Source organism: Mustela lutreola, chromosome 9, assembly GCF_030435805.1.
Source record: "Mustela lutreola isolate mMusLut2 chromosome 9, mMusLut2.pri, whole genome shotgun sequence".
NCBI classification, from domain to species: Eukaryota; Metazoa; Chordata; class Mammalia; order Carnivora; family Mustelidae; genus Mustela; species Mustela lutreola.
Window position 1 is genome coordinate 125,428,867 of NC_081298.1, and position 23,637 is coordinate 125,452,503.

General features: G+C 46.5%; 2 protein-coding genes across 2 annotated transcripts; both read right to left on the bottom strand.

Moving 5' to 3' along the window:
- Nucleotides 1-13,829: 13,829 nt before the first annotated feature.
- On the bottom strand, nucleotides 13,830-19,181 carry LOC131807251 (intraflagellar transport protein 172 homolog). The gene is made up of 7 exons (XM_059132412.1): nucleotides 19,169-19,181; nucleotides 17,066-17,201; nucleotides 16,865-16,981; nucleotides 16,398-16,540; nucleotides 15,432-15,525; nucleotides 15,255-15,319; nucleotides 13,830-14,500 (listed from the first exon to the last, which is right to left on the bottom strand). The coding sequence occupies exons 2-7, from the start codon at nucleotides 17,159-17,161 to the stop codon at nucleotides 14,233-14,235; spliced, it is 783 nt and encodes a 260-aa protein (XP_058988395.1). The 5' UTR covers nucleotides 17,162-17,201; nucleotides 19,169-19,181; the 3' UTR covers nucleotides 13,830-14,232.
- A 1-nt stretch (nucleotide 19,182) lies between these two features.
- LOC131808451 (intraflagellar transport protein 172 homolog) lies at nucleotides 19,183-22,018 on the bottom strand. The gene is made up of 4 exons (XM_059134383.1): nucleotides 21,649-22,018; nucleotides 20,166-20,327; nucleotides 19,428-19,531; nucleotides 19,183-19,252 (listed from the first exon to the last, which is right to left on the bottom strand). Exons 1-4 carry the CDS (start codon nucleotides 21,778-21,780, stop codon nucleotides 19,183-19,185), a joined length of 468 nt encoding a protein of 155 aa, XP_058990366.1. The 5' UTR covers nucleotides 21,781-22,018.
- Between the last annotated feature and the right edge of the window lie 1,619 nt (nucleotides 22,019-23,637).

The window sequence follows — 23,637 nt, forward strand, 5'->3', positions numbered from 1 at the left end:
CAGTTAGCACCAGGGTCTCAGCTTCAAGGTGTGAAATCTATTCATTTTACCCTAGGAACACAACAACAAAGTCGAAAATCTGCTGAGTTAGCCCAGGCACCACAGTTGCAAAATAGGAAATCCCTAGATATGACCCACAATCCACAGTTGCAAGGTCTGGAATATGTTCATTTGGCCCTACCGCCGAAGTTTTCAGATACAAAAGCTGTGGAGCTGATCCTAAGACCAACCCAGGGAGAGAAGAAATCCATGGAGTTTGCCCCAAAGCCATGGTTACAAGATGAAAGATCTAAGGAGACAGCCCCAGTACTATTGCTTAAAGGTGTGAAATTTCCTCAAATGGTAGAATGTAGAAATGTGGTTCCTGAAACACAGGTGGAAAGTATGAAATATGAGGAGCCGATCTCAAGGGCACACATTCAAGCAGTAAAATCTGCAGAGCTGAACCTCAAGTCAAATCATCAAGCCACAGAACCTGAAGGATTAACCCCATGGCATCAAGCTTTGGAATCTTCAGGAATGATCCCAGAGCCAGGATATCAAGGATCAGAAGTAGAGTTGACTTCCAACCCTTGTCACCACAGGAAAGAATCTCTGGAGTTGACACAATCATCTTTAAGTACTCCAGGGCCATTGAACCAGACTTCAGAATCTATGCAGGCAAAATCAGTGCCATTCCAAGGTGCTCTTGAGACAATGCTCCAAGGCGTAAAGGCCTTGGAGACTCGAACGCCTCAACACATAATAAAAGAATCTCCAGAGTTAGTACCAGGATCAGAGATGCAAGGAATGAATCCAGAAGTGTTGAACCCAGAGTCCCAAAGTATGAAGTTTGTTCATCTGGATCTAGGACCGTATTCAGAATTTATGAACTATAAGAAGTTGGCCCCAGAACCTCAATATCAAGGTGTGAAATCTGGGCCACTGACCCCAGAACCGCAGCCCCAAAGTACAAAACCTGAGGAGTTTACTCTAGGTCCGTTAATGCATGGCAATAAAGTTGTGGATTTAAGTGTACCACTGGAAGTATCGAAAAGGTTGATTCCTGAAACACACGTACATGTTGAATCGAGGAAACTAAGCTTGGAACCACATTTACAAGCAACGGCGTCTTTGGGTCCAACTTCGAGACCACGGCGTCCAGACACGGCATCCGTAAAGTTAGCTTCTGAGACCTGGCCAGAAGAGGAGGAATCTGTGAAATTAATCCCAGAGCAAGTCACAGGAACTACTGGGATGATGCCCAGGCCATGTTTTCAGAATATTTCAGAGATGACTCTGGGGCCAGGCCATCAAGATACAGAAACTGCACGGCTCTTTTCTGGGGCTTTGCTCCAAGTGGCATTAACACCAAAACCAACAGGTCAAGTTACAGAATCTACAGAAATGACTCTAAAGCCACACCTTCAAGTTACTGAGCCTTCAGAGATACCCCTAAAGTCAGAATACAAAAACACAGAACCTTTTGGGTTGGCATTGTCTCAAGTGGAAAATATCCAGGAGACGATGCCAGTACCACCATATTCAGTAAGAGGATCCCTGGAGTTGACTTTAGGACCACGAATGCAATATGAGAAATCAGAGCCACTAATGCAAAATTTGAAATCTGTCAAGTTAACCCCTGAGTCATCCCCAGTAGTGGTGGGACCTAAACAACTTATCACAGGACCAAAAGAACATGTTCCGGCGTTGACCCCAGAGGCACAGTTCCAGGGAGTAAAGTCTATGCTGCTGCATCCAGAGCCACAATTACAAGATGTGGAATATGTGAACTTAATCCAACAGCCAGCTACTACTGGAATGGTAGAATCTGAGAAGCTGGTACAAGAGCCAATACTACAATGTATAGTATCAGAGGAATTGACTAAGGGGGCACAGCTTCAGGGCGTGAAATTGATCCCAGGGCCACATTTGCAAAGTGTCCGATTTTCACATTTACCTCCAGGGCCAGGTGTGGCGGGTATGAAACCAATGGAGCTGACCCCAGACTCAAAACTTCAAGGTGTCAAATCTGAGGAGTTGACCTCGGAGCTGAAAGATGTGAAACCCGTGGTCTTAACTACAGGAAAGGGTCTAAAGGGTACGGAATCTACTTTGCTAACCCCCAGGCCACAGCTGGAAGGTGAGAAATCTATGGAGATAACCACAGTGCCACGGATAGAATATGCCAAACCTGTGAAAAGCACCCACGATACCAAGCTTCAAGGTACAACTTCTGACAGGATTCTGCATGCAAGAATTCAAGACTCCAAAGCTGTGGAGTTGGTCCAAAGAACCCAACTGCAAGATGCCCAAACTGTGGAATTGAAATTTGAGCCCAAGATGGAAGGTGAGAAAGCTGTGCCTTTTGCACCAGGGCCATTGCTCCAAGGGTCTGAACTGCAAGGTATGAAACCCAAGGAACTGACTTTAGAGCCACAAACCCAAGATAGTAAAGTGGTCGACAGTACCCCGTGTTTAAAGCATCAAAGTTTACAATCTGTAGAGGAAACTCCAGATTCAGAGCCGCACTGTGCAAAATCTGTAAAGTTGACCCCGAGGCTAAACAAGCAGGAAGTAAAATCTGTGAAAGCGACCAGAAGATCAAAGTTTGAAGGAGTAACAACTGTGGATTTAGCCCCAAGGCAACAGTTTCCAGAGACGGCACTCATGAATTTAACGTCTGGGCCAGAACAGGATGGCACGCTATCTGTAATCTCTCCAGAGCATCAATGTGTGAATTCAGAGCAGTTGCAGAGAGGGGCTAAGTCAGACGATGGGCTGTCTTTGGAGTTAACTCCAGAGCTAAAATTTAAAGGTAAAAAATTCGTAGACCTCAATTTTGAGTCACAGTTGGAAAGTATGAGATCAGGTTTGACTCCAGAATCAAATATTCAAGGTTTAAAACCTAGAGAATTCAAGCCTGAACCACTTGAACCACAGCTGCAAAGCACAAAGTCTCCTAAGTTGACCCCAGGGGCACCACTGCACCAGACTGAAGGCTCAGAGTTAGCTTCAGAGCCACAGCTTTGTGTAAAAACCGTTGAGTTGAAACAAGAGCCACTGCTTGAAAGTACGAGATGCATTCAGTGGATCCCAGGACCTAAGTTCCAAGCTGTGAAATCTGTAGAGTTCAATCTCAGGTCACAGTCTCCAGGTGTTCAATTTGTAGGGTTGAAATCTTCGACACAGTTACGAGATGTGAAGTCATCTGAATTGACTCTCGGGTCCAAATCTCAAGGTGTGATATATACAGAGTTCAACCTTGTGCCACGGTTGCAGAACATGAAAACCTCTGGGGTGCGCACAGGAACACAGCTGCAAAAAGGGAAGGTTTTGGCATCAACCTCAGAGCCACAGCTTCAAGATGTCAAAACTACTGAATTCAAAAAAGAGCCACAGCTGGAAAAAGTGAGGTGTATCCAGTGGATACCAGGACCTGATTTCCAAGGTGTGAAGTCTATAGGGTTACAGTCTCAAGGTGTTAAGTCTCTAGGGTTGAAACCTTTGATACAGTTCAGAGATAGAAAGTCATCTACATTAACTCCAAGGCCAAAGCTCCAAGATACACAATCTTCGGCATCACTCCAGGAACATGAGCTTCAAGACTGTGATTTGAAACCTTGTCGACAGGTTAGAAGTGTGAAATCATGTGAGCTGACTTCAAGGTCAAAGCTCTGGGATATAAAATTTATACCACTGGAATCTAGGCTTTGCATGCATGATAGGAAATCTACTAAACTGCCTGCAAAACCAAAGCTTCAAGCAGTGAAACCCTTACAGTCATCCCCAGGAGCACAGCTTCAGGGTGTGAAGTCTCTGGTGCTTATGGAAGGTCCACAGCTTCCTGGTGTGAAATCTGGGCTATTAAGCCAAGGGTCACAATTACAAAGCAATACAAGTAGAGAATTGAACTCCCCACTACACTTGACAAGCACAAAGTCTTCTGAATTGACTCTTCAGACAAAGCCTCAAGATATGAAATCTGAGAATTTCAACTCTGGGTCACAGTGGCATGATCTAAAACCTTCTAAGTTGTCACCTGAGATAAAGTCCCAAGATAAGACATTTACTGAGTTAAATCCAAGTTCACAGTTGAATGGTATAACATTTTCTACACTGATCACAGGAACAAAGATTCAAGGTACCAAATGTACAGATTTCAACCTTGGGCCATTGTCACAACATGTGAATTCTTCCAAAAGGACCTCAAAGACAAAGCTTCAACATGTAAAACATAAAGAAAGCTGTCCCAGTCCCCAGGTGCAAGTTGTGAAATCTTCTGACCTGCCTCTTGGATCAAAGCTTCAAAATGTGCAGGTGGTGTTCAACCCTGACCCACAGTTTCAAGGAGAGAAATGTTCTAAATTAATTTCAAAAACAAAGTTTCAAGATGTGGAATCTGTGAATGTCAAACCTGGGCCACAGCTGAGAGGTGTGAAATCTTCTGAATTGATACAGGGGACAAAGCTTCAAAAAGTGAAGTCCATGGACTTCAAGTCGGGTCCCCAGTTGGAAGATGTGACATCTTCTGTGTTGATCATGGCTATAAAGCTTCGAGATGTAAAATCTATGAATTTCAAGTGTGGACCACACTTGAAGGATGGGAAATCTTCACAAGTGATCCCAAGGGAAAAGCTTGGAGGTGTGAAATCTGCAGAACTGAAAGCTAATCCAAAGTTACAAGGGGAGAAATCTTCTGATCTAACCCTGGAGAGGAAGTTTTCAGGTATGAAAGCAGGCCCACAGTTACAAGACGTGCAATGTTCTGAATTGATCATGGGTATAAAACTTCAGGATAAAAAATCGGCAGGATTCGGTTCTAGATCGCACTTGCGAGGTGTGAGATCTTCTGAAGTGATCCCAGGGTCAAAACTTCAACAAGTGAAACCCTCTGAGTTCAACCACGGTCCAAAGCTACAAGGTGGGAAATCTGATTTAATTCAGGGGAGGAGGCTTCAAGAGGTGAAATCTGTGGAGTTCAATCCCGGACCACAGAGACCAGGTGAGAAATCCGATTTGATGCTAGAGGGCAGGCTCCAAGATTTGAAATCTGTTGACTTAAAACCGGTTCTGCAGTTACAAGGTGTGCCATCTTCGGAGTTAACACCAAAAACAAAGCTTCAAAGTGGAGAATCTGTGGAGTTCCTTATCAGACCCACGTGGCAAGACCTGAAACCTCTTGAATTGACTCTAGGTGCAAAGACCCAAGATGTGAAATCTTTGGGGTTTGAGTCAGTCCCACGGTTACAAAATAGGAAACTGCCTATGTTGACACCAGGATCACACATTCAAGGCATGAAATCTCTGAAATTCAGCCCTGGGGCAACGTTGCAAGGTGCAAAATCTCCTGAGTCTGTAAAGCTTCAAATGAAAACCACAGAGGTCAACCAGGACCTAGAGTTCCAGGTCGCAAAACCCTCTGAGTTAGCCTTGGAATCAAAGATTGGCAATGTGAGATCTTCCGAGTTCAATGCTGGGAAGCAGCGGCAAGAAGAGAAGTCTTGTACGTTGAAACCATGGCCAGAGCTTCAAAGTGTGAAATTTGTGCTGTACAACCCTGGACCACATTGGCAACATATAAAATCTTCAGAATTGTGCAAAGAGACAAAGCTCCAAGATGTGAAATCTGAGGAATCCAATCCTGAGCAACAGTGGCAAGATGTTAAATCCTCTGAGTTATGCCAGGGATCAAAGCTTCAAGGTATGCCATCCTTCAAGTTCAATCCAGGGCCACAGTTACAAGAGATAAAACCTGAGTTGTGCACAGACAGGAAGCTTCCATATGAGCCAGTTCTGGAAACGAAGCATCATCCTAAATTACAAGGTAGGAAATCCTCTGAATTTAATCTAGCCCCACAGCTTCAGTGTAGAAATGTTAGGGCATTCAGTACCGGACCACCATTGAATGGTGTAAAATCTGAGTTGAATTCTGGATCAGAGCCTCGAGGTATAAAACCCCAGGTGTTCTGCCCTGGGCCACCTTTGCAGGATGTGAATTCTTCTGCATTTATTTCAAAACCAAAACTTCAGTGTGTAAATTCTGTTAAATGCAAATCTGAGCCACCCTTGCAAGGTATAAACCCTTCTGAATTAACTTCAGTTTCCAAACTTCAAGGTACAAAGTATTCTGAGTTGAGGTCAGAGACCCCTAGGGAGACAACTATGGTGTTCAACCCTGATCCACATTTGCAAGATTTGAAATCCGAATTGTTTCCAGGGTCAAAGTTTCTTGCTGTAGCACCTATGGAATGCAACCCCGGGCCACAGACGAAGTGTGTAAATTCTTTGAAGTTGGATCCAGAGCCGAAAGTACAATGTGCTAATTCTATGGGGTATGAACTTGGGCCACCTTTGCAAGGTATACAGTCTTTTGAGTTGACTTCAGGGGTTAAATGTCAAGGTATGGGATCTTTGGATTTGAATCTGGGGTCAGAAGTTCTAGGTATAAAATCTCTTATGTTCGACCCTGTGCAACATTTACAAAATGTGAAACGCGAATTGAGTCCAGGGACAAAGTTTCAAGGTATAACATCACAAGAATTAAACTGTGGCCCAGAGCTGCAAGGTGTGAATTCTTCTGATTTGAATTTGGGGTCAGAACTTCAATGCATAAATGCTATAAAGTTTAATCCAGACCCAGAGATGCAAGGCATGAAACCCTCTGACTTGGATCCTACGTCACAATATCAAGGTACAAAATCTATTCTGTTCAGCCCTGGACCACATTTGCAAGGTGTAAAATCTTCTGAGTTAATTCCAGGGACAAAGTTTCCAGAAATCCAGTTTTTGGAGAATCACTGTGGGTCCCAGCAACAAGTTGTGTACTCAGTGTTCACTTTAGGCTCTTCGCTGAATGGTATGAAATCTGTGTTATTTTTACCAAAGCCACTGCTTGAAGATGTAAAGTCTGTGAAGACCAACAAAGAGCCAGTGTCTTGTGGTGGAAATTCTGTGAAACTGGCTTCAGGCTCTGAGCTGCAGGACTTGAAATGTGAGATGTTTGCAGTAGAGCCATGTTTTACAAAAGTGAAACCTGTGGCGTTAAATCCAGGGCCACATGCTCAAGGTATGAATTCTGGGGAGTTGCCCTCACACCTCAGGCAGCACAGTGAGAGATCTGTGGTGTTTGCACCAAAGGTGTGTTTTCAAGATGTGAAATCTCTGGCGTTGAATCCAGGGCCACAACCTCAAGATGTAAATTCTAAGGATTTGATTTCTTGCCTCAGGCAGAAATCTATGGTGTTTGAATCAGAGCCATGTTCTCAAGATGTGACATCTTTGAAGTCAAAGCTACAGCTACAGCCTCCGAGTGCTAATTCTTCAGGGTTTCCCTCATGCCTAAGGTCACCAAGTGTTAATTCTGAGGTCTTTGCACCGGAACTATGTTTTCAAGATGTGAAATCGGTGGGGTTGACACCAGGGTCCCCACATCAAGGTATGAATTGCCAAGAGTTGACTTCAGGATGGCAAAGTATGAAACCAACAGTGTTGGCACCAGAGCCAACTAAGAAGTTCATGCCAGGACCCATGGTGCGTAGTGTTAAATTTTCAAGTTTGTCTCCAGAATCACAGCGACAAGGTGAGAAACCTTTGGAGTTTACTCCAGAAGCAAAGTTGCAAAGTATAAAACATGTGGCATTGTCTTCAGCATCTCTGCAACAAGATATGAAATCTGTAGACTTACTACCGGGGTCACTGCTTCCAAGAACAAAATCTGAGGTACTAACTCCAAGGAGGAGCTATCAAATCACAGATTCCTCGGAGATAATCCCTAGGCCGGGGCATCAATTTGTAGAAGGTGCAGAGATGATCCCAACACCAAAGCCTCAAGTCCCTAAATCTGTGAATTTGGTGATCCCAACACCAAAGCATCAAGTCTCCAAATCTGTAAATGTGATTTCAGTACCAATTTATCATACCACAGAAAGGTTGGCCTATCAAGGCAATGAAACTGTAGAAAAATCTGTGGGGTTGGCCCCAAAGTCAACAAGTAAAACCACGGAATCTTCAGGAGTGCCTCTAAGGCTAGATCTTCAAGCCCCAGAATCTGTTGATCTGACTCCTGTGCTAAGGAATCAAGGCTCTGAAACCTTAGGATTAACCTTAAAGAAAATCCCAGAAACTCTCGAGTTGCTCTCTCAGTCATGGCCTCAAGTTAAGGACTCGGGGGAATCCTATACAAGGCCAGTGCAGGAAGTTACAGGATCTGAAGAGATGACACTAGAGCCCAAGCATCACACTACAGAAACTATAGGGTTGACTCCCAAAGCAAGGCCAACAGAGAAGGAATTCCTTGGCATGACCCCAAAGCCAATAAGTAAAACCACTGGATATACAGAGAGCGCTCCACGGCCCTATCCTCAAGCACTAGAATTTGCGGAGGCGATCTCCGAGAAAAGACTGCAAAGGGAAGGATCAGAAGCACTGACTACAGAGTCATTACATCATGTCCCAGAATCTTCAGAGATGACACCAAGGCTAAGATATCCAGTTCCTGAATCTGTGGGTTCAACCTCTAAGCAGTGGCTTCAAAGGGAGGAATCTTTAGATTTGTCCCCAAGGCAGACACGTCAAGCTACTGGACATGCAAAACCTGTAGAGCTCACATCTGACACACGGCAGCAAGGGGATGGACCAATGGGGCTGACACAGTCACAGAATCAAAGTATGAAATATTCACAGATAGCTCCAGGACTACAGGGTCAAATTACAGAGCTTATGAGGATTAGTCCAAAGCTGCTCCATCAAGTCACAGGATGTACAAAGACACAGCTTCAAGCTGCTCAACCAATAGGAATAACCTCAAGAAGCCCCCCAAAAGTTGTTGAATATGTGAAAGTGTCTCCTGGGCCACCACTTCATGCTGTAAAGTCTGTACCATTAACACCCGGGGGAACCTCTCAAATGGTAGACTATGTTGAACTGACTCCAAAAGTACAAGATGTGAGACCTTCTGAGTTTACCTCAGGGCTATGGTTGCAAAGTATAAAATCAAAGGAATTAACCACAGAGCCAACACACCAGATTTTGGATAGAATGAAGTTGACAGGCTTTCAAATTGTAAAGACTCTTTTAATCCCACGGCCACCACTTCAAATTGTAAAATCTGAGGAATTAGCACCACCACCAATTCCTCAGATTGTAGAACCAATAGGAGTCTCCTTAGGATCAGCTACGGAAGTAATGGATTGTTTGGATTTCTTCCCAAGGCCACATCTTCAAGAAATGGTAGAACTAACTGTGAGGCCAAATATCGAAGAGAAATCGTCAGAATCACTCTCACAGCCAGCATTTTCTTTGGAGGAATCGACAGTGTTCACTCATGAACAAGGGCTTCAGGCTGTGAAAGGAATGGGGGTAAAAATAGGGCCTCCTCAAATCATGGAATGTGAGGATTTGAATCTAGTACAGATATATCAGAATAGGGAATCTGAGGATTTTATGTCAAGAGAGGAGTTACAAATAGGGAATTATTTCTCTAGATTTCTACAGAACTCTTCAAACTCGCTCATCTCAAGCTCTGTCGAAGCATCTGAATTAGGAAGCCTTTGTGATCTGGAGATGCCAGAAGTGTCAAGGGCCTTGGATATAAATAACTTTGGGACAGATATTTTGCAGTCTGAAGAATTCTTTATAGACCCTACTATGATACGAACTTCAACCTTTCCCTTGTCCCTTCACAATCAACCCTCTGATGAGATAGGTCACATTGTAGAAATGCCACATTTTGAGATCCCAGGAGTGGGTGTCGTATCTAAGAGGACTGATAAGAAGCAGGAGGAGAAGCTAGAGAATTCACTCCAGCGCCTATCCCAACATCCACTGCAAAGCTGGAGATCACCATCTAGGACCTTCCAGTCAGGATCAGGAACTCAAAGAGGCCTGAACGGGTCTGTCTTGAGCAGACAACAGAATGTCTGGGAGAATCACTCCTGGAGACAGCGATTACCCAGAAAATACCTCTCCAAGATGCTAGTGTTAGGGAATGTCTTGGGAACCACCATGGAAAGGAACCTTTGTTCTCAAACATCTTTACCGGAAAGAGCCACTGCAGATATCTGTCAATCTATTCAGAATTTATTTGGGGTTCCTGCGGAACTGATGGAACTTTCCAAGAGCCTACTAGAGAAGAGTCGAAGTAGTATTTCTCAGACTTCAGTGCCCGAAAACTACATTCAGAGACACACTTCCTATCATGGTCACAAACAAAGAAGAGCCTTAAGGATGTGGACACGTAGCTCCATGTCCTCCATAATACAGCAACACTCTGGGGCTAGTGCGAAAATAAAGAAAAGTTCGAAGCTTAGTGATATATCCCAGGAAGTCATTCAGCACATGCCTGTTTCATGTACAGAGGGCCAGCCTCCTGTCCCAGTAAATTTAGAGTCTTCCTTCAATATACTTTTTACTAGGAAAGATTCTGTTCCAATGGAAGAGAGTAAGACCTCACAGAGTTCACAGACAAGGATTTTTGAGCCCCAACACTGTCTCAAGCCAAGTTATCTTCCCCAGGCCAAGACTGACTTGTCAGAACAGTTCCAGTTGCTACAAGATCTGCGGCTAAAAATAGCAGCAAAACTGTTAAGGAGTCAGATACCCCCCAATGTACCTCCACCTCTAACTTCAGGTGTGGTTTTAAAATACCCTTTCTGCCTACAGTGTGGCCTATGTGCAGGACTTAATTGCCGTCATCAATTACAGGGCACTTTGGGGTCTTACCTTCTTATCTACCCACAGCTCCACCTTGTAAGTACTCCCGAAAACCATGGAGAGATTAAGGTGAGTTTTGGCTTTAGGTTGCAAACTAGGAAAAGATCCCAAGTCCCAAAGTACCACAGAAGAGACAGATCCATCACACCAAGGAGTTCTATATCACTACCACTAAGGAAAGCTAAAGCCTATACTCGAGCTTCCAAGAGTCCTACTTCTACAATGGATTTCCGGTCTGTATCTTCCCAGTCTCCTGCTCCTGTACAAGTCCACATCAGGCAAAGACAGTCTAGAAGCCCTGCCCTAGCAGGAAAGACGATAATTGGAGGGCCAGGGCACTATGAGTTTACTCCAGTTCACTCTCTACCAGAGAGTGACTCTGAAACCGATCAGGATGAAACATGGGCTAAAAGGAGAACCAAAAAGACCCGTAGTTCAAAATACCCAAAGAAAAGTATCACTACGGGAGGCAGAACACAAAACACAAAGTTCTGCAGAAATGGTAGAACCACAATACGGAGTTCTTCTCGGGATTTACCAGACCAGTTAAGAAGGAAGAGGAATGGAGCATCTCAGACAACTACTGCCTCTTCAAAAAGACAACCTAAGAAATCCTCCAAACCCAAATTCATTCAACGGCTTTTTCAAGGTCTAAAGCAAGCATTCCAGAGAGCATGCAGAACTATGGCTTTTGCTGGACAGAAGCCTGAGGACACGTCAAGGCCAGACCATTTGTGTTCAAGCAAAAAGCACCATCCAAAACGAAAAGCCAGAGATTATTCCTCATCAAGAGATATCAAAAGAGATAGGATGTCAGTTGGTAAGCTAAAGCGAACAGACATAACCACTAAGCAGGAGAAGATGTTATGGGAAGAAATACAGCAATTCACATCAGCTCATCAACCAAAAAGAGGTAGCTCCTTCCAACATAGACATACGCAACAACCCAAGCCCATAGTTTCCCAAAGAAGTGCTATTTTCAAAACCACTTCAGTTGGACAGGCTGTGGTCATTGTTCAAAACGACAACAGCAGCAAAGGTAACAAAAGCTCTACCAGATGTGAAATCTCTAGCCAGGAGTCCAAGAGCTCCAAAATAGGAACCAGAGTTCAGGCCAGAGGGAGAAATCTACACGGTTCCCTTAAGAGAACCTCACACAGTCACCTAACAGAGAAACTCACACCCACGAAGCAAAACCACCATAGCATCATAAGGGAGAGAACCCCATATAATTCCTCGGAAAAGAGCCATCGCAGTCCCTCTGAGAGGCGCCATCGAAGTCATCCTCGGAGGAGACATCACAGTTCCTCTGAAAGAAGCCATCAGAGTCCCTGTGAGAGGAGATGTCGCAGTCCTTGTGAGAGGAGATGTCGCAGTCTCTTTCAGAAAACACATCACAGTCCCTTAGAGGTGAGAGGATACAGCCCTTCTGAGAGAAGACAGCACAGGCCCTCTGAGAGGAGTGGTCACAGTTCCTCAGATAGAACTCACTGTAGTCCCTCTGAAAGACATGGACACAGTCCCTCTGAGAGGAACAGACACAGTCATTCTGAGAAGAGCCAAGAGAACCATGTTGAAAGGGGCCAGTACAGTTGGTGTGGGAAAACCCCTCTCTGTGTATTGGAGGTGAGAGGACACAGCCCTACTGAGGGAAGACAGCACAGGTCCTCTGAGAGGAGTGGTCGCAATTCCTCAGAGAGAACTCACTGTAGTCCCTCTGAAAAAAATGGACGCAGTCCCTCTGAGAGGAAAAGACACAGTCATTCTCAGCAGAGCCAACAGAACCAATTTGAAAGGGGCCAGTACAGCTCGTGTGGGAAAACCCATTTCCGTGTCTTGGAGGTGAGAGGACACAGCCCTATTGAGAGAAGACAGCAAAGGCTCTCTGAGAGGATTGGTTGCAGTTCCTCAGAGAGAACTCACTGTAGTCCCTCTGAAAGAAATGGACGCAGTCCCTCTGAGAGGAACAGACACAGTCATTCTGAGCAGAGCCAGTTAGAAAGGGGCCAGTACAGTTGGTGTGGGAAAACGCATCTCTCTGCGAGAACCCATCACAGTCCCGCTAAGGAGAGACTCCAACACAGCTGCCCCAGGAAGAGGCTCAGACATGGTCTGTCTGAAGATTGCAAGGGCTCCTCAAACACGTCTCCTAGGGACCACACACAAAATACTCCAAAACAGGCCAAGTTTAGAGGCCTGAAGCTAACACATGAGAAGAGATTCGTCCCCATTATTCACTGACTGGATCAAGCCTTCACCGACCTGCCCCTTTTGTGGCTTCTTTCCAGCTTGGCCACTGCCTTTGATACCAGCACCCTCAGCAATCAGAGCCTCTATGCCGCTCTACCTGGGGGAAGGGAGGTGGGAATGGGTCTGTAATTTCTCTAAGTAAATAAAGGGGCGATAATTGATCTCCACCTAGACAGCCCACTCTTCATGCTGGAGGGGGGAACGGAGGCTGAAGGGATATTGGGTGTCGCGCAAAGGGATGGAATGGGAGGAAGGGGCCCTGAAGCCATGTTTGGGGCTCTAAACCCCACCTACAGCTTACCGGGGCGGGGTCTCAGAGGAGGGAGTCGTGTCACGTGACTCACTCCAGCCTCAGCCCCCTAGGAAGCTGCCAGGCAGATGCAGACCTTGAGACCTAGGATCTGCAGCTCTGACTCCACATCCACCTCAAACTCCTAATACCATATTTCTCTGAATCAAAGATGCATCATTTACTTTGTTTTAGATAGCACGAGTGGGGTGTGGCAGAGGGAGAAGAAGAGTGAATCTAAGGCAGATCCGCACCCAGTGCAGAGCCCATTGCAGAACTTGATCTCACAATCCTAGATCATGTGCTGAGCGGAAAATTAATAAGAGTCAGATGCTTTACCCACCAAGTCACCCAGGTACCCCAGATATATCATTTAAAACTTCACATGCAGGGGCGCCTGAATGGCTCAGTGGGTTAACCCTCTGCCTTCAGCTTGGGTCATGATCTCAGGGTCCTGGGATGGAGCCCTGCATCAGGCTCTCTGCTCAGCAGGGAGCCTGCTTCCCCCTGTCTCTCTGCCTGCCTCTCTGCCTACTTGTGATCTCTCTCTCTGTGTCAAATAAATAAATGAAATTTTAAAAAAATATATAAAACTTGATATGCAACCCAATTTCTAAGATAATAAAATGTGATTATATATATGTTTAGGAATTGATGAAACCTACTGACTTGGCTTAACCGGCTAGATTCTTCTCTTTAGGAGCTTCTATGTAGAGGAGGAGACTCTACTTTCTTCCTGGCTTCCTTCTGGCCCCAGCTCCGGCCTCTGGATTTGCCCTTCCAGCTCTGGTCCCAGGTCTGCCCCCTCCCTCACAGAGCCTCCCTCCCTCTCAGTCGAGACCTCACCGGCCTCTGAACTCCACTTCAAATCACATCCTTTATCTTCACCGAGGTACTCAATCAGCTGAGCCACAGTGGTGTCCAACTTCCCCCAATTTCAGTCTGTTAGGCGTTCTGCCTCAGATCCCCTTTTATAGTTTTCCTAGTTCTGGCTCTAGCATCTAGCAAGCACTCAGCAGGTACCTGCCGCCTGAGCGAAAATGAGAGGCCCAGGAGGAAAAAGCAATGTCTGAGGAGGAATGCTGGCTGTGAGGGCGGTCCGGGAAGTGGGCGGCCAGGAAGGGTGGAGCCCGCCTCACCTTCATCCAGCACTTTTCCTCCAGGCTGCTGCTGCCTGAGCCCCGCACCTTCAGGTAGCAGTCGACAGCAGGGCTATAGTCTCCAGCCTGCTCCCACTGGCGAGCTTGGTCCACGAACCCCTCCATGCCCCTGAGATGAGAGTACACGTGACCAGGACAGGTTGGGCAGCGTGGCCTATCCCGTGCACACCTTGTGACCCAAGCTCCAGCCCTGCCGACACTTGCTGCCTCCTGGCGTCATACCTGGCCCCTTTCTTGGTAGCCTCCCGCTCATACTCTTCCCGCAGAGCCTCCAGCTGGCCCGGCACATAGTCCTTGCAGATCCACAGAGCGTCGCTCCATAATCCAGCCTCCTGCTCAGATTTCCAGGTATCAGGAAGGCAGAGGCCGGCAAGACACCTTCCCACTGCCACACAGGTGCTCTATACTATGGGCCACGGATCCCTAGGTCCTTGCACCTCTCTTCTCCTCCTTGTCTCCTTCCCCCTCTCCAGTGCTAACTCTCTGGATCTTTCCCAGTAGTATTGGTTAGTGTAGTGCTCTGTGGGTTCTTACACTCTCTCCCCCTCCCCCTCATGGTCCTGAATCCGGTGCCCTACCTTATAATAATTGAAGGCCAGGCACGGTCTCTGGGCCCGAAGCAGCAGCCCTTCTGCTTTCTGAATGTCCTTCTCCTCCAAGGTCCCCCGGGCCTACCCCACAAGCGCCTCGGCAACAGTGTCAGGATCGCGGGCCTCGGCCACACGCTGACAGCCATATCAGAGGGGGTAGAAGATTTATTGGTACTAGGTTCAGGTGAAGGTGGCCATGCCAGGTCCTCGGGCTGCGGTTGGGAGGACGGGTGTAAGGAATTGACGGGTGTAAGGAATTGACGGGTAACTCACATGAGGGTTGCTTCCTTGGGCGTACCAGCCCTGATGAATTCAGCTTCGGCCTCTTCAAATTTACCCTGTAGGGACAGAAGGGCAGCCGCACACGGTCAGAAGCAGATTGCCATCATGGCAGCCGGGAGACAGGAGGAGGTCCAGGTTAAAAGCAAGGGAGGAGGAGCACATCCATACCTCATCCTCCAGGTACAGAGCATGTCGGAGATGCATCTCAGGGGTTTTGTGCTTGAGGGCCAGCCGGGAGAGTTCAAAAGCAAATTCAAATGAGCTGAAATGGAAGGTGTAGGTAAGGTCTGCCTACTCAGTACTTTCATTTTATAAGAGGCGGAGCAGGGCAAGAGAATACAAATAGGGTAGAGACGGGGCCAGGGGAGGGAAAGGACAGACTGAGAAGACAACCCATGTGAAGTGACACAGAAGCACACAGACACGTAAAGGAGGACGGGGTCAGGGGACACTTGGAAAAGCCTGTGCTTCCTGCGACCAGTGGGCATAAAGGAATGGGATGGGCGCGAGGCAGGGGACCGCAGTGAGCCTCCCAGCACTACTCTGCCTCGGGAGCGAGGGCTCTGGGTTCTCCACCACTTCCTCCTGAGCCACATTTATACTAGCAGAAAAACTGTCTCTCTAAAACATTGACTACCCTCAGCCATCTGACTCCATGCAGGATTATTACTGGTCTTTGTAACATTTGCTTAAGAAAAGCTCTTTTTGCATTTAACAGAAGCCCACTTCTGTTACTCAGAAGTCAATTACTGGCTTAGTGCACCTTCACTTTAAAAGCTCTTCTCTCTGGGGCACCTGCCTGGCTCAGTCTGCAGAATGAGGGACCCTTGATCTGGGGTTGAGTTCAAGCCCCACACTGGCTATAGTAATTGCTTTAAAAGGTCTTTTTGAAAAAGAAGGAAAAACGCGGATCACTTTCCATCTTCTTAGAACAGCTAAACACTGTTCTGAGCCCCCGGGGAACAGGGACAGAGCTACTGATTCACTCCTTGCCTCTCCATCACGTTCTTCCAAGGATTTCTTCACTCCTGCCTCCATTTTCAGAAACACTTCTCAGCTATACAGCCGTTTTCCTTGTCTATGTAGAGGCTCTGTCTCGAAAGGGTCCAGGGGAGAGAAGCCGTGGGGCCTCACCAGTTGTCGGTGGCATGGTCCACGGCAGCTGCCAGGAGTCCGAGCTTAGTGAGCAGTCTCACTGAGGATGCTCCTCCCAGGCTCTTTGCCCACAGATAGGCCACGTGCTTGTGGGCATCAGCTCCTCCGTGAGCCTTGGCCACCTGTGAAGCAAAGCCATTTGGCAATCCTCCCATGCAGGGCCACAGGGCTGCTCCCTTCCCCTCTCTGACTGGACTGCAGCGTTGACAAAGGTCAGGTCTTTCTACTAGAATAGGGAGACGGCTCAGTATTGGGGTCTATTAGCCATAGCCTGCTCAGGGTCCAAGGATGGACTTCAGGTAGTCCACAGACCCCTCCTACCACATGTGAAATTTTGCCTGTTGGTATGGGTGTTTTTCAAAGAGACCCACGACCAGTTCAGAATGCATCACTTGAGAGTGGGGAAGAGGGACAGGCGTGTCCCCAGAGTGACCTGGACTCCTTACCCGGTAGGCCTCCTCCAAAAGCCCATTGGACTGGTCCATGTTCACTGTTGCCTTCCACTCCTGAGCCTCGAGGTAGTGATACTCGGCCTCCTGCAGTCGGCCTTCAGCCTCCAGCTCCTGGGGAAAGGAGGGTCAGGATGGGGCGAGGGGGACGTGGGGCCTGTTTGGGGAATAGATGGCCGAGACCGGAGAAGGGCTCACCTTGCCCAGGCGTAGGTGTGTGTCACTGAGGAGATCTGGGTGGTGCTTCCCTACCAGGCGGATCATATCATCATCCAGCTTGTGCTTTTTGAACATGGTGATGGCAAGATCAGGCTCTTCCACTGTCACGTAGAGCCTGGGAAGGGGAGAGAAACCCGGGGCCTCCTGACCCAGACTCCTGCATCACTGCCCTCTAGGCAGACGGCGAGCATCTTCAGACGCACCCCTCTCCCCGCACGCCGCCTCTGGGGACACGGCTCACATTTCTGCCTCCTGGTACTTGCCCTGCTTGTCGCCTAACCAACTGAGCCACCCAGGCACCCCTGGATCTATGATTTTAATTAGATCCTCATGGGGTCACTAATGAAAAAAGGTAAGAGAAGAACTCTGTTATGTTGTATACTATTGAAGACGAGCCCTGTGTAGTGGGATGACTTGTCCAAAGTCTCATAGCTCATTACTGCCCCTGGAACATGGGCCGCCACACTACACCATTTCCATTACAACTCAACAGGTGGATGTGAAACATAAAGCTCATGAACTGTAAAAGTATCTTAAGAACAGACCCATATGTATTTGGAAACTTGATTTATAAGAGGGGACATTACGAATCTGTGAGTACAGAACGGATTTCCAATAAACGGTTCAACATGGAAAAAGTAAAATATGAGCCACACCCACATTATGCACAAAAATTAATTCCAGGTGAAAAGCAAAATCTAAAAATATTAAAATATAGGAGGGAGTAGGAAACCTTTTCTGTTTTAAAAATTTTCTTTCTTGCTTTCTTTCTTTAACTCTACACCCATCATGGGGCTCAAACTCACGATCCTGAGATCAAGAGTCCCATGCTCCTCTGGCTCAGTCAGTCAGGTGCCCCAGGGAAACTTCTTAAACGAGACCTCAAAAATCACAAACTAGGAGCGCCTGGGTGGCTCAGTGGGTTTAAGCCTCTGCTTTCGGCTAAGGTCATGATCTCAGGGTCCTGAGATCGGGCCCTGCATCGGGCTCTCTGCTCAGTGGGGAGCCTGCTTCCTCCTCTCTCTGCCTGCCTTTCAGCCTACTTGATATCTTCATTTGTCAAATAAATGAATAAAATCTTAAAAAAAAAAACCTAGGAATTGGTACACACGTAACAATAATATTATTAATAGCTAACATTTATTAACTGCTTATTATTTGCCAGACATTAGTCTAAGTGCTTTTCATATAAGGTAGGTACGATTTTTATCCCCATTTTGTGGATGAGGAAATTGAGATACAGAAAGGTTAAGAAACTGACCTAAGATCGCACAGGTATAATTGCAGAAGTGGGGACGTTTGACTCTAGACCCTTGTTCTTAACGACGCTATATGGATATGCTATTCTCTATACATCATAGGGAATACTGTGCTGCTCTAAATACATTTTTCTATGCTTGAAACATTTCATGATACAGTTAATTTTTTTTAAAGATTTTACTGATTTATTTGTCAGAGAGAGTGAGTGCACAAGCAGGAAGAGCAGAAAGCAGAGGGACAAGCAGGCTCCCTGCTGAGCAAGAAGCCTGATGTGGGACTTGATCCCAGGACTCTGGGATCATGACCTGAGCCGAAGGCAGGCTCTTAACTGACTGAGCCACCTACGTGTCCCCAGAGTAAATTACTAATATGTAAAATAAGATCTATTTATTTATGTGAACACTTGTGAAATTCAAATAAATTTTGTCCTCACTGGCTACCAATGTCAAACTCTACAGAAAATAAGTCCCCTTCTGGTTCAAACAGTCCATTATCCTATGCCCTAAGTCTAAACAGGAAAGTTCAAAAATTTACTGATGGTTCTGCTCTACAGTTCACAATTCCTAGCCCTAAGGTACATGCCTAAAGAACATGAAGAATTACAGGGACAAGCTGATATGCGTAACAGCATATGTGTATCTCTACAGGTAGACACAGACTCGCACACGTGGATTAGAACACTTCCCACATCCTCTGTGAGAGCAGGGCCATACATTTACCTGGTGCCTCTCAGATTCCTGCATTCTCCACTCTACATACCCCTGTGATATGGAAGCATCTATAAACCCCTGTTTTGTTATCAGAATTATGAGAGAGGCTTACCGATAGCAATAGTCTTAACCGACAAGATAAGCCAATTTCTTATTGTCTTCCATCCCTCGTTGACGCCGCTCATTAATACGGACACTGAAACACGAAGGGTGAGGTAAGGCAGAATGGACTTGGGTCATCGGGATGTTGAGCAAGGGCCCAAAGTACCATAGGGGACGAAGTTTTTAGATTAATCTTGAGGATACAGGAGTTAGAGGTTAGAAGGGACTTCTTTTGGGTTTCAAAAATTTAGAGTACCTTGTGGGGTTACCTGATGAGGTGGGGGTTCATGAATTCAGTACGCACAGAACCCAAGGTATCATGACGCCCATATTCCACCGGGGTTAGCTCTCCAGCATTGAAGATCATGCACACCTGGGGATGAAGGGACTGTCACGTGGTGGGAAGTTTGCATGAGGAAGTCTGCACGGTCAACAGTAGTAGAGGGAGATGTCTTGCCAGTGCAAAGTGACCCCCACTATTCTCTTTATTCTGTTCCTCTGCCTATCTCGCCCTCCTTTCTTTCTCTGCTCTCTCTTAGCTAGAAGGTTGACTGAGATGTGATGGTCAGTCAATCAAGCTCTACTCACATTTTCATTTCCAAAGAAATACTTCTCATTGCCACCAGATCCCTGCCAAGCCACCCGTAAAAGAGGGAGAGGACATAAGAACAATGTGGGTAAGTATCCAGGACAACGCTGAGAGAAGGACAGGGTAGGGGTCAGAGAGAAGGAGTGTAGGAAGGCCCTGATGTTCCACAAGTGGGGTGCTGTGTCACATTCTGCCCTAGGCTTCTAGGCTTCTGAGAGATGCCGTAAAAACAGTCCAACAGTGGGAATTCCCATTCCAGGATTCTAAATCTCCAGGGTCTCACTCCCAGGTCCACCAGGTCCCCAACGCCAGCATCTTAGAGCTTTTCCTTAGAGATCTTCCCCCTTAAGGACCCGGGCTCCCAGGAAGTAGCAGCTCACGATGCTCCATTCCCCGCCCCTTCGCCTGGGATTCCTACCTCACTATGGCGATTAGTGTTCAGGTCCCCCAGCAGGAGCGTGTCTGATGTGTGGGCCACCAGGTAACGTTCCTTTCTGAGGATTTTCACCTCTTCCACCTCGTAGCCATAGTGTGACTTGAGTACCACCCAGGTCCCCGATGACAGGTTCTTCACAATCACCTTGGTAAGGTACAAGTCTGAGCTCCCTGAGGCTTCCCTCAACCCCAAAGAGGGGTGAACCTGCCGTGTCCACCTCTATAGTGTTAAACAAAGGTAGTCTCTTGTTTCCTCACCTAGCCTAGGCTCTTGTTGGTAAAAATGACACCTCCCATTCACACAGTGCTTTACGATATACAAAATGTTTTCAGAGATTATCTCCTTCAATGCTAATATATAATACATACGGGGTAAAACTAATCACTCTCCTTACCTTCCAGTACCTCTTGTGAAAATCTTTGTGATTACTTCATCGTGCTGTATACTGATCATACTGTCATTTCATATACCTCTTTGCTAAAATGATCCTGATTAAGGAACAACAGAATACAGACAATTATCTTTGTATTCTCAGTCCTAACAGTGCTCATGTATAGAGAATGGACAGAAAATGAAAGAACTGGGGTGCCTGGCTGGCTCAGTCAGAGGAGCATGCGACTCTTGATCTCAGTTGTGGGTTTGAGCCCCATGTGGGGTGTACAGTTATTTAAAAATAAAATCTTAAAAAAAAAAAAAGAGGGGGGCGCCTGGGTAGCTCCGCTGATTAAGCATCTGCCTTGGGGTCTTGGGATTAGGCCCCATATTCAGCCCCATATCCGAGTGCTCCCTCTCCCTCTGGCATTCCCCTGCTCCTGTGCGGACACTCTGTCAAATAAGTGAACAAAATTTTAAAAAAGAGAAAAAGAATGAAGGGATCAATGAATAATAAATGGAAGGAAAAAAGGAAAAGGGAGAGAAAACAGAAAAGTGGGCTCAGGAACTAAGAAATTACCTTGCAATGTCAAACACGGTGAGTTCAGAGGCCCTAAAGCAATGTCATGCACCTGCGTAATTCTAAACTCTCCAGTTAACAACATACAGGTAATAAAGCTTTTTCTGTTTTGTTTTAGAGAGGGATGGAGACAGGGGTGGGGCAGAGGGAGAGGGAAAGAGAGAATCTTCAACAGACTCCATGCCCAGCGTGGAGCCCCTCGGGGTGCTTGATCTCACAAGCCTGAGATCATGACGTGAGCTGAAATCAAGAGTCCGACACTTAAGACTGAGCTATCCAGGCGCCCCAGGTAGTAAAGTTTTAAATCAGGAAGATGGAAGTGGCGATCTCTGTACCCCTTCAATTTGGTGTTTAAATCTTTTTTACAGTAAGCTGGAAGGGCTATAGCAGGAAAGTTGTCAAAGAGTTGCCTGATACACTCTGTTCTCCAGAACAGCTCTGCCAGGGGTTCAATTTGGCACTGTGGCAGTGTCCAGAAGGAGATTTTGGTGCAGCAGGCCATCAGCTGCTTACCTGGCTAGGTCCCACACATGTCAACTCAAACTTATTCTTGTAAATGCTTCTCCGGAGGCAGCAGTCAAACTGTTCCACTCCACCAGAGTGTGCCCTAGAAGGGAAAGCGACAACATAAAAGGTAACAGGCATCAGAAGGATATCTGGAGACACCCTTGAAACCCAAGTTCTAGAATCTAGGAAAGAGTTGGCAGTAAAAGGGCTGGCAGTTTGGGGAAGTACCAGATGGAAAGAGGTGGCACTCACAGGACGCCAGGATAGTGATGGGAGGAAACGGAGAAATCAGCCCCGCCTACAGAATTCTTTGCCTCTTTTGGCTTCCCATAAAGTGTGAATTTCTCTTTCCTGCCGTTAATGTCCTATTTTTAGGTTGAAGTCAATGGGAAGAGGAGAGTCTCTAGTTTCAGGGAGAGTGCTTTAGGCTAAGGCCGGGGATTTTTCCTAGGTTGGAGAAAGTCACCCAGGCAGAAAGGGATTACTAGTAAAACGCACCGCACAGAGTCGAGCCATCCCGTTTCCAGGCCAAGGCAGTGACGGTATATACGTTGGCAATCTCCTTGCGCTTTGCCTATTCCCAGATGCTTCTTTGAGGGCTCCAGTTGAGTACCCGAAGTCTGAAATTAAGGAGGTGGATTTCAGAAGAGATGGAGACTGAGCAAAAGGGTGGAAATGGGTGTGTAACAGAAGGCAATGAGTCTCGCTGTAGTAGAGAAGAGAGGAAGTGAGAGAGAACACACATGCTAGGGAATCTCATAGGAGAGGACACTAAGGTTCAAAGGAAGGAAGGTGGGAAAATCAAGCCAAAAGTAAAATGGGGTGAGAGCGATAGGAGTGGGGAAAACAAAAGGAGATCATGGCTGGTGAGAAAAATGAGCTGTTAGCAAGGGAGAAAGAAGGAAAAAGAAACAGAAAACCGAAGGAAGAGACCCAGATGACATCGAAGGGGATAAAAGGACAGGACTAATAAAGCTGATGTGAGGGGACCGGGGCCCTTTATTTATTTTATTTATTTAATTCACCCTTCCATCATCCATCCCTTCCTTCCTTCCTTCCTTCACCAAACACTTAAGCATACATTATGTACTGCATGCTAATTTAGCCACCGGAGATTTCAAAAAAAAAAAAACAAAAACAAAAGCGAATAGGCCCTCTTCTCATGGGCATTTCAGTTTAGCCAGTTAACTATAAACACAAAAGTGTAATATCATGCGACAAACACTGAGCCAGTGGTCTGAAAAGAGGTAACGGTAATACAAAGAGAGTGGAGATGAATTCCACTGTGGAGTCCCAGGCAGAGGCACAGAGACACAAAATCCTGGTGTATTGTGGAACTGCCAGAGTCCCAACAGATGGTGGGAGCAGGAAAAGGGAAGTGAGTGAATTAAAACCTGAGGATCTCTTCAAACCTATACTTGCTTTCCAACCATTCTCCCAGTCTGGTTGAAAATAAGTGGGCTAGAGCAAGTGTACACAGGGAAAGTAGGCAGAAGATGCATATGGAAAGGGACCCACCTGTCATAACTTCCCAACACAACAGACTGGCCCCCAGGGCTTGCAGCAGCGGTGGTGAACTCCCGCTCCTGAGGGTCACGGTTGTAATCAAAAGTTTGTAGCACGTGGCCTTCCTTTCCATAGGCTACAATTCTGCGATCACAGCCTGCAGCCACGATGCTGTTGGTTGCCCAAGCCAAGGCATAGGGCGGGCATGGGTGGATAACCGACTTCCCCTAAGACAGAAGTAAAGGGTTCCAATCGCTCTGACTCTGACAGCCTCAGCCAGAGGTTCTTCCTTTCTAGGAAAAATTTATACCCTGTATAAATCTTCCAACATTTTCCCACCCAAGCACATCCTAATCTAGACAACTTCACAAACTGTCGTTAGGTTTTATACTCTTACACACGTATGTATGACATACACACACGTCTGTCATTGTCCGCAAGAGGAAACCTCAAAAGGCTTGTATGTTGAGTTCTTTAGTAAACACCTAT

Coding starts and splice junctions, on each gene's coding strand:
- LOC131807251 (XM_059132412.1), bottom strand. CDS start 17,161: ATGTTCAAAAAGCACAAGCTGGATGATGATATGATCCGCCTGGTAGGG. Junction 15,526..16,397: donor GACCATGCCACCGACAACTG/GTGAGGCCCCAC, acceptor CTTCCATTTCAG/CTCATTTGAATTTGCTTTTG. Junction 15,320..15,431: donor CTCTGTACCTGGAGGATGAG/GTATGGATGTGC, acceptor CTGTCCCTACAG/GGTAAATTTGAAGAGGCCGA.
- LOC131808451 (XM_059134383.1), bottom strand. CDS start 21,780: ATGCCTGTTACCTTTTATGTTGTCGCTTTCCCTTCTAGGGCACACTCT. Junction 19,532..20,165: donor ACACTAATCGCCATAGTGAG/GTAGGAATCCCA, acceptor CTTCATCCCCAG/GTGTGCATGATCTTCAATGC. Junction 19,253..19,427: donor ATGAACCCCCACCTCATCAG/GTAACCCCACAA, acceptor TTCGTGTTTCAG/TGTCCGTATTAATGAGCGGC.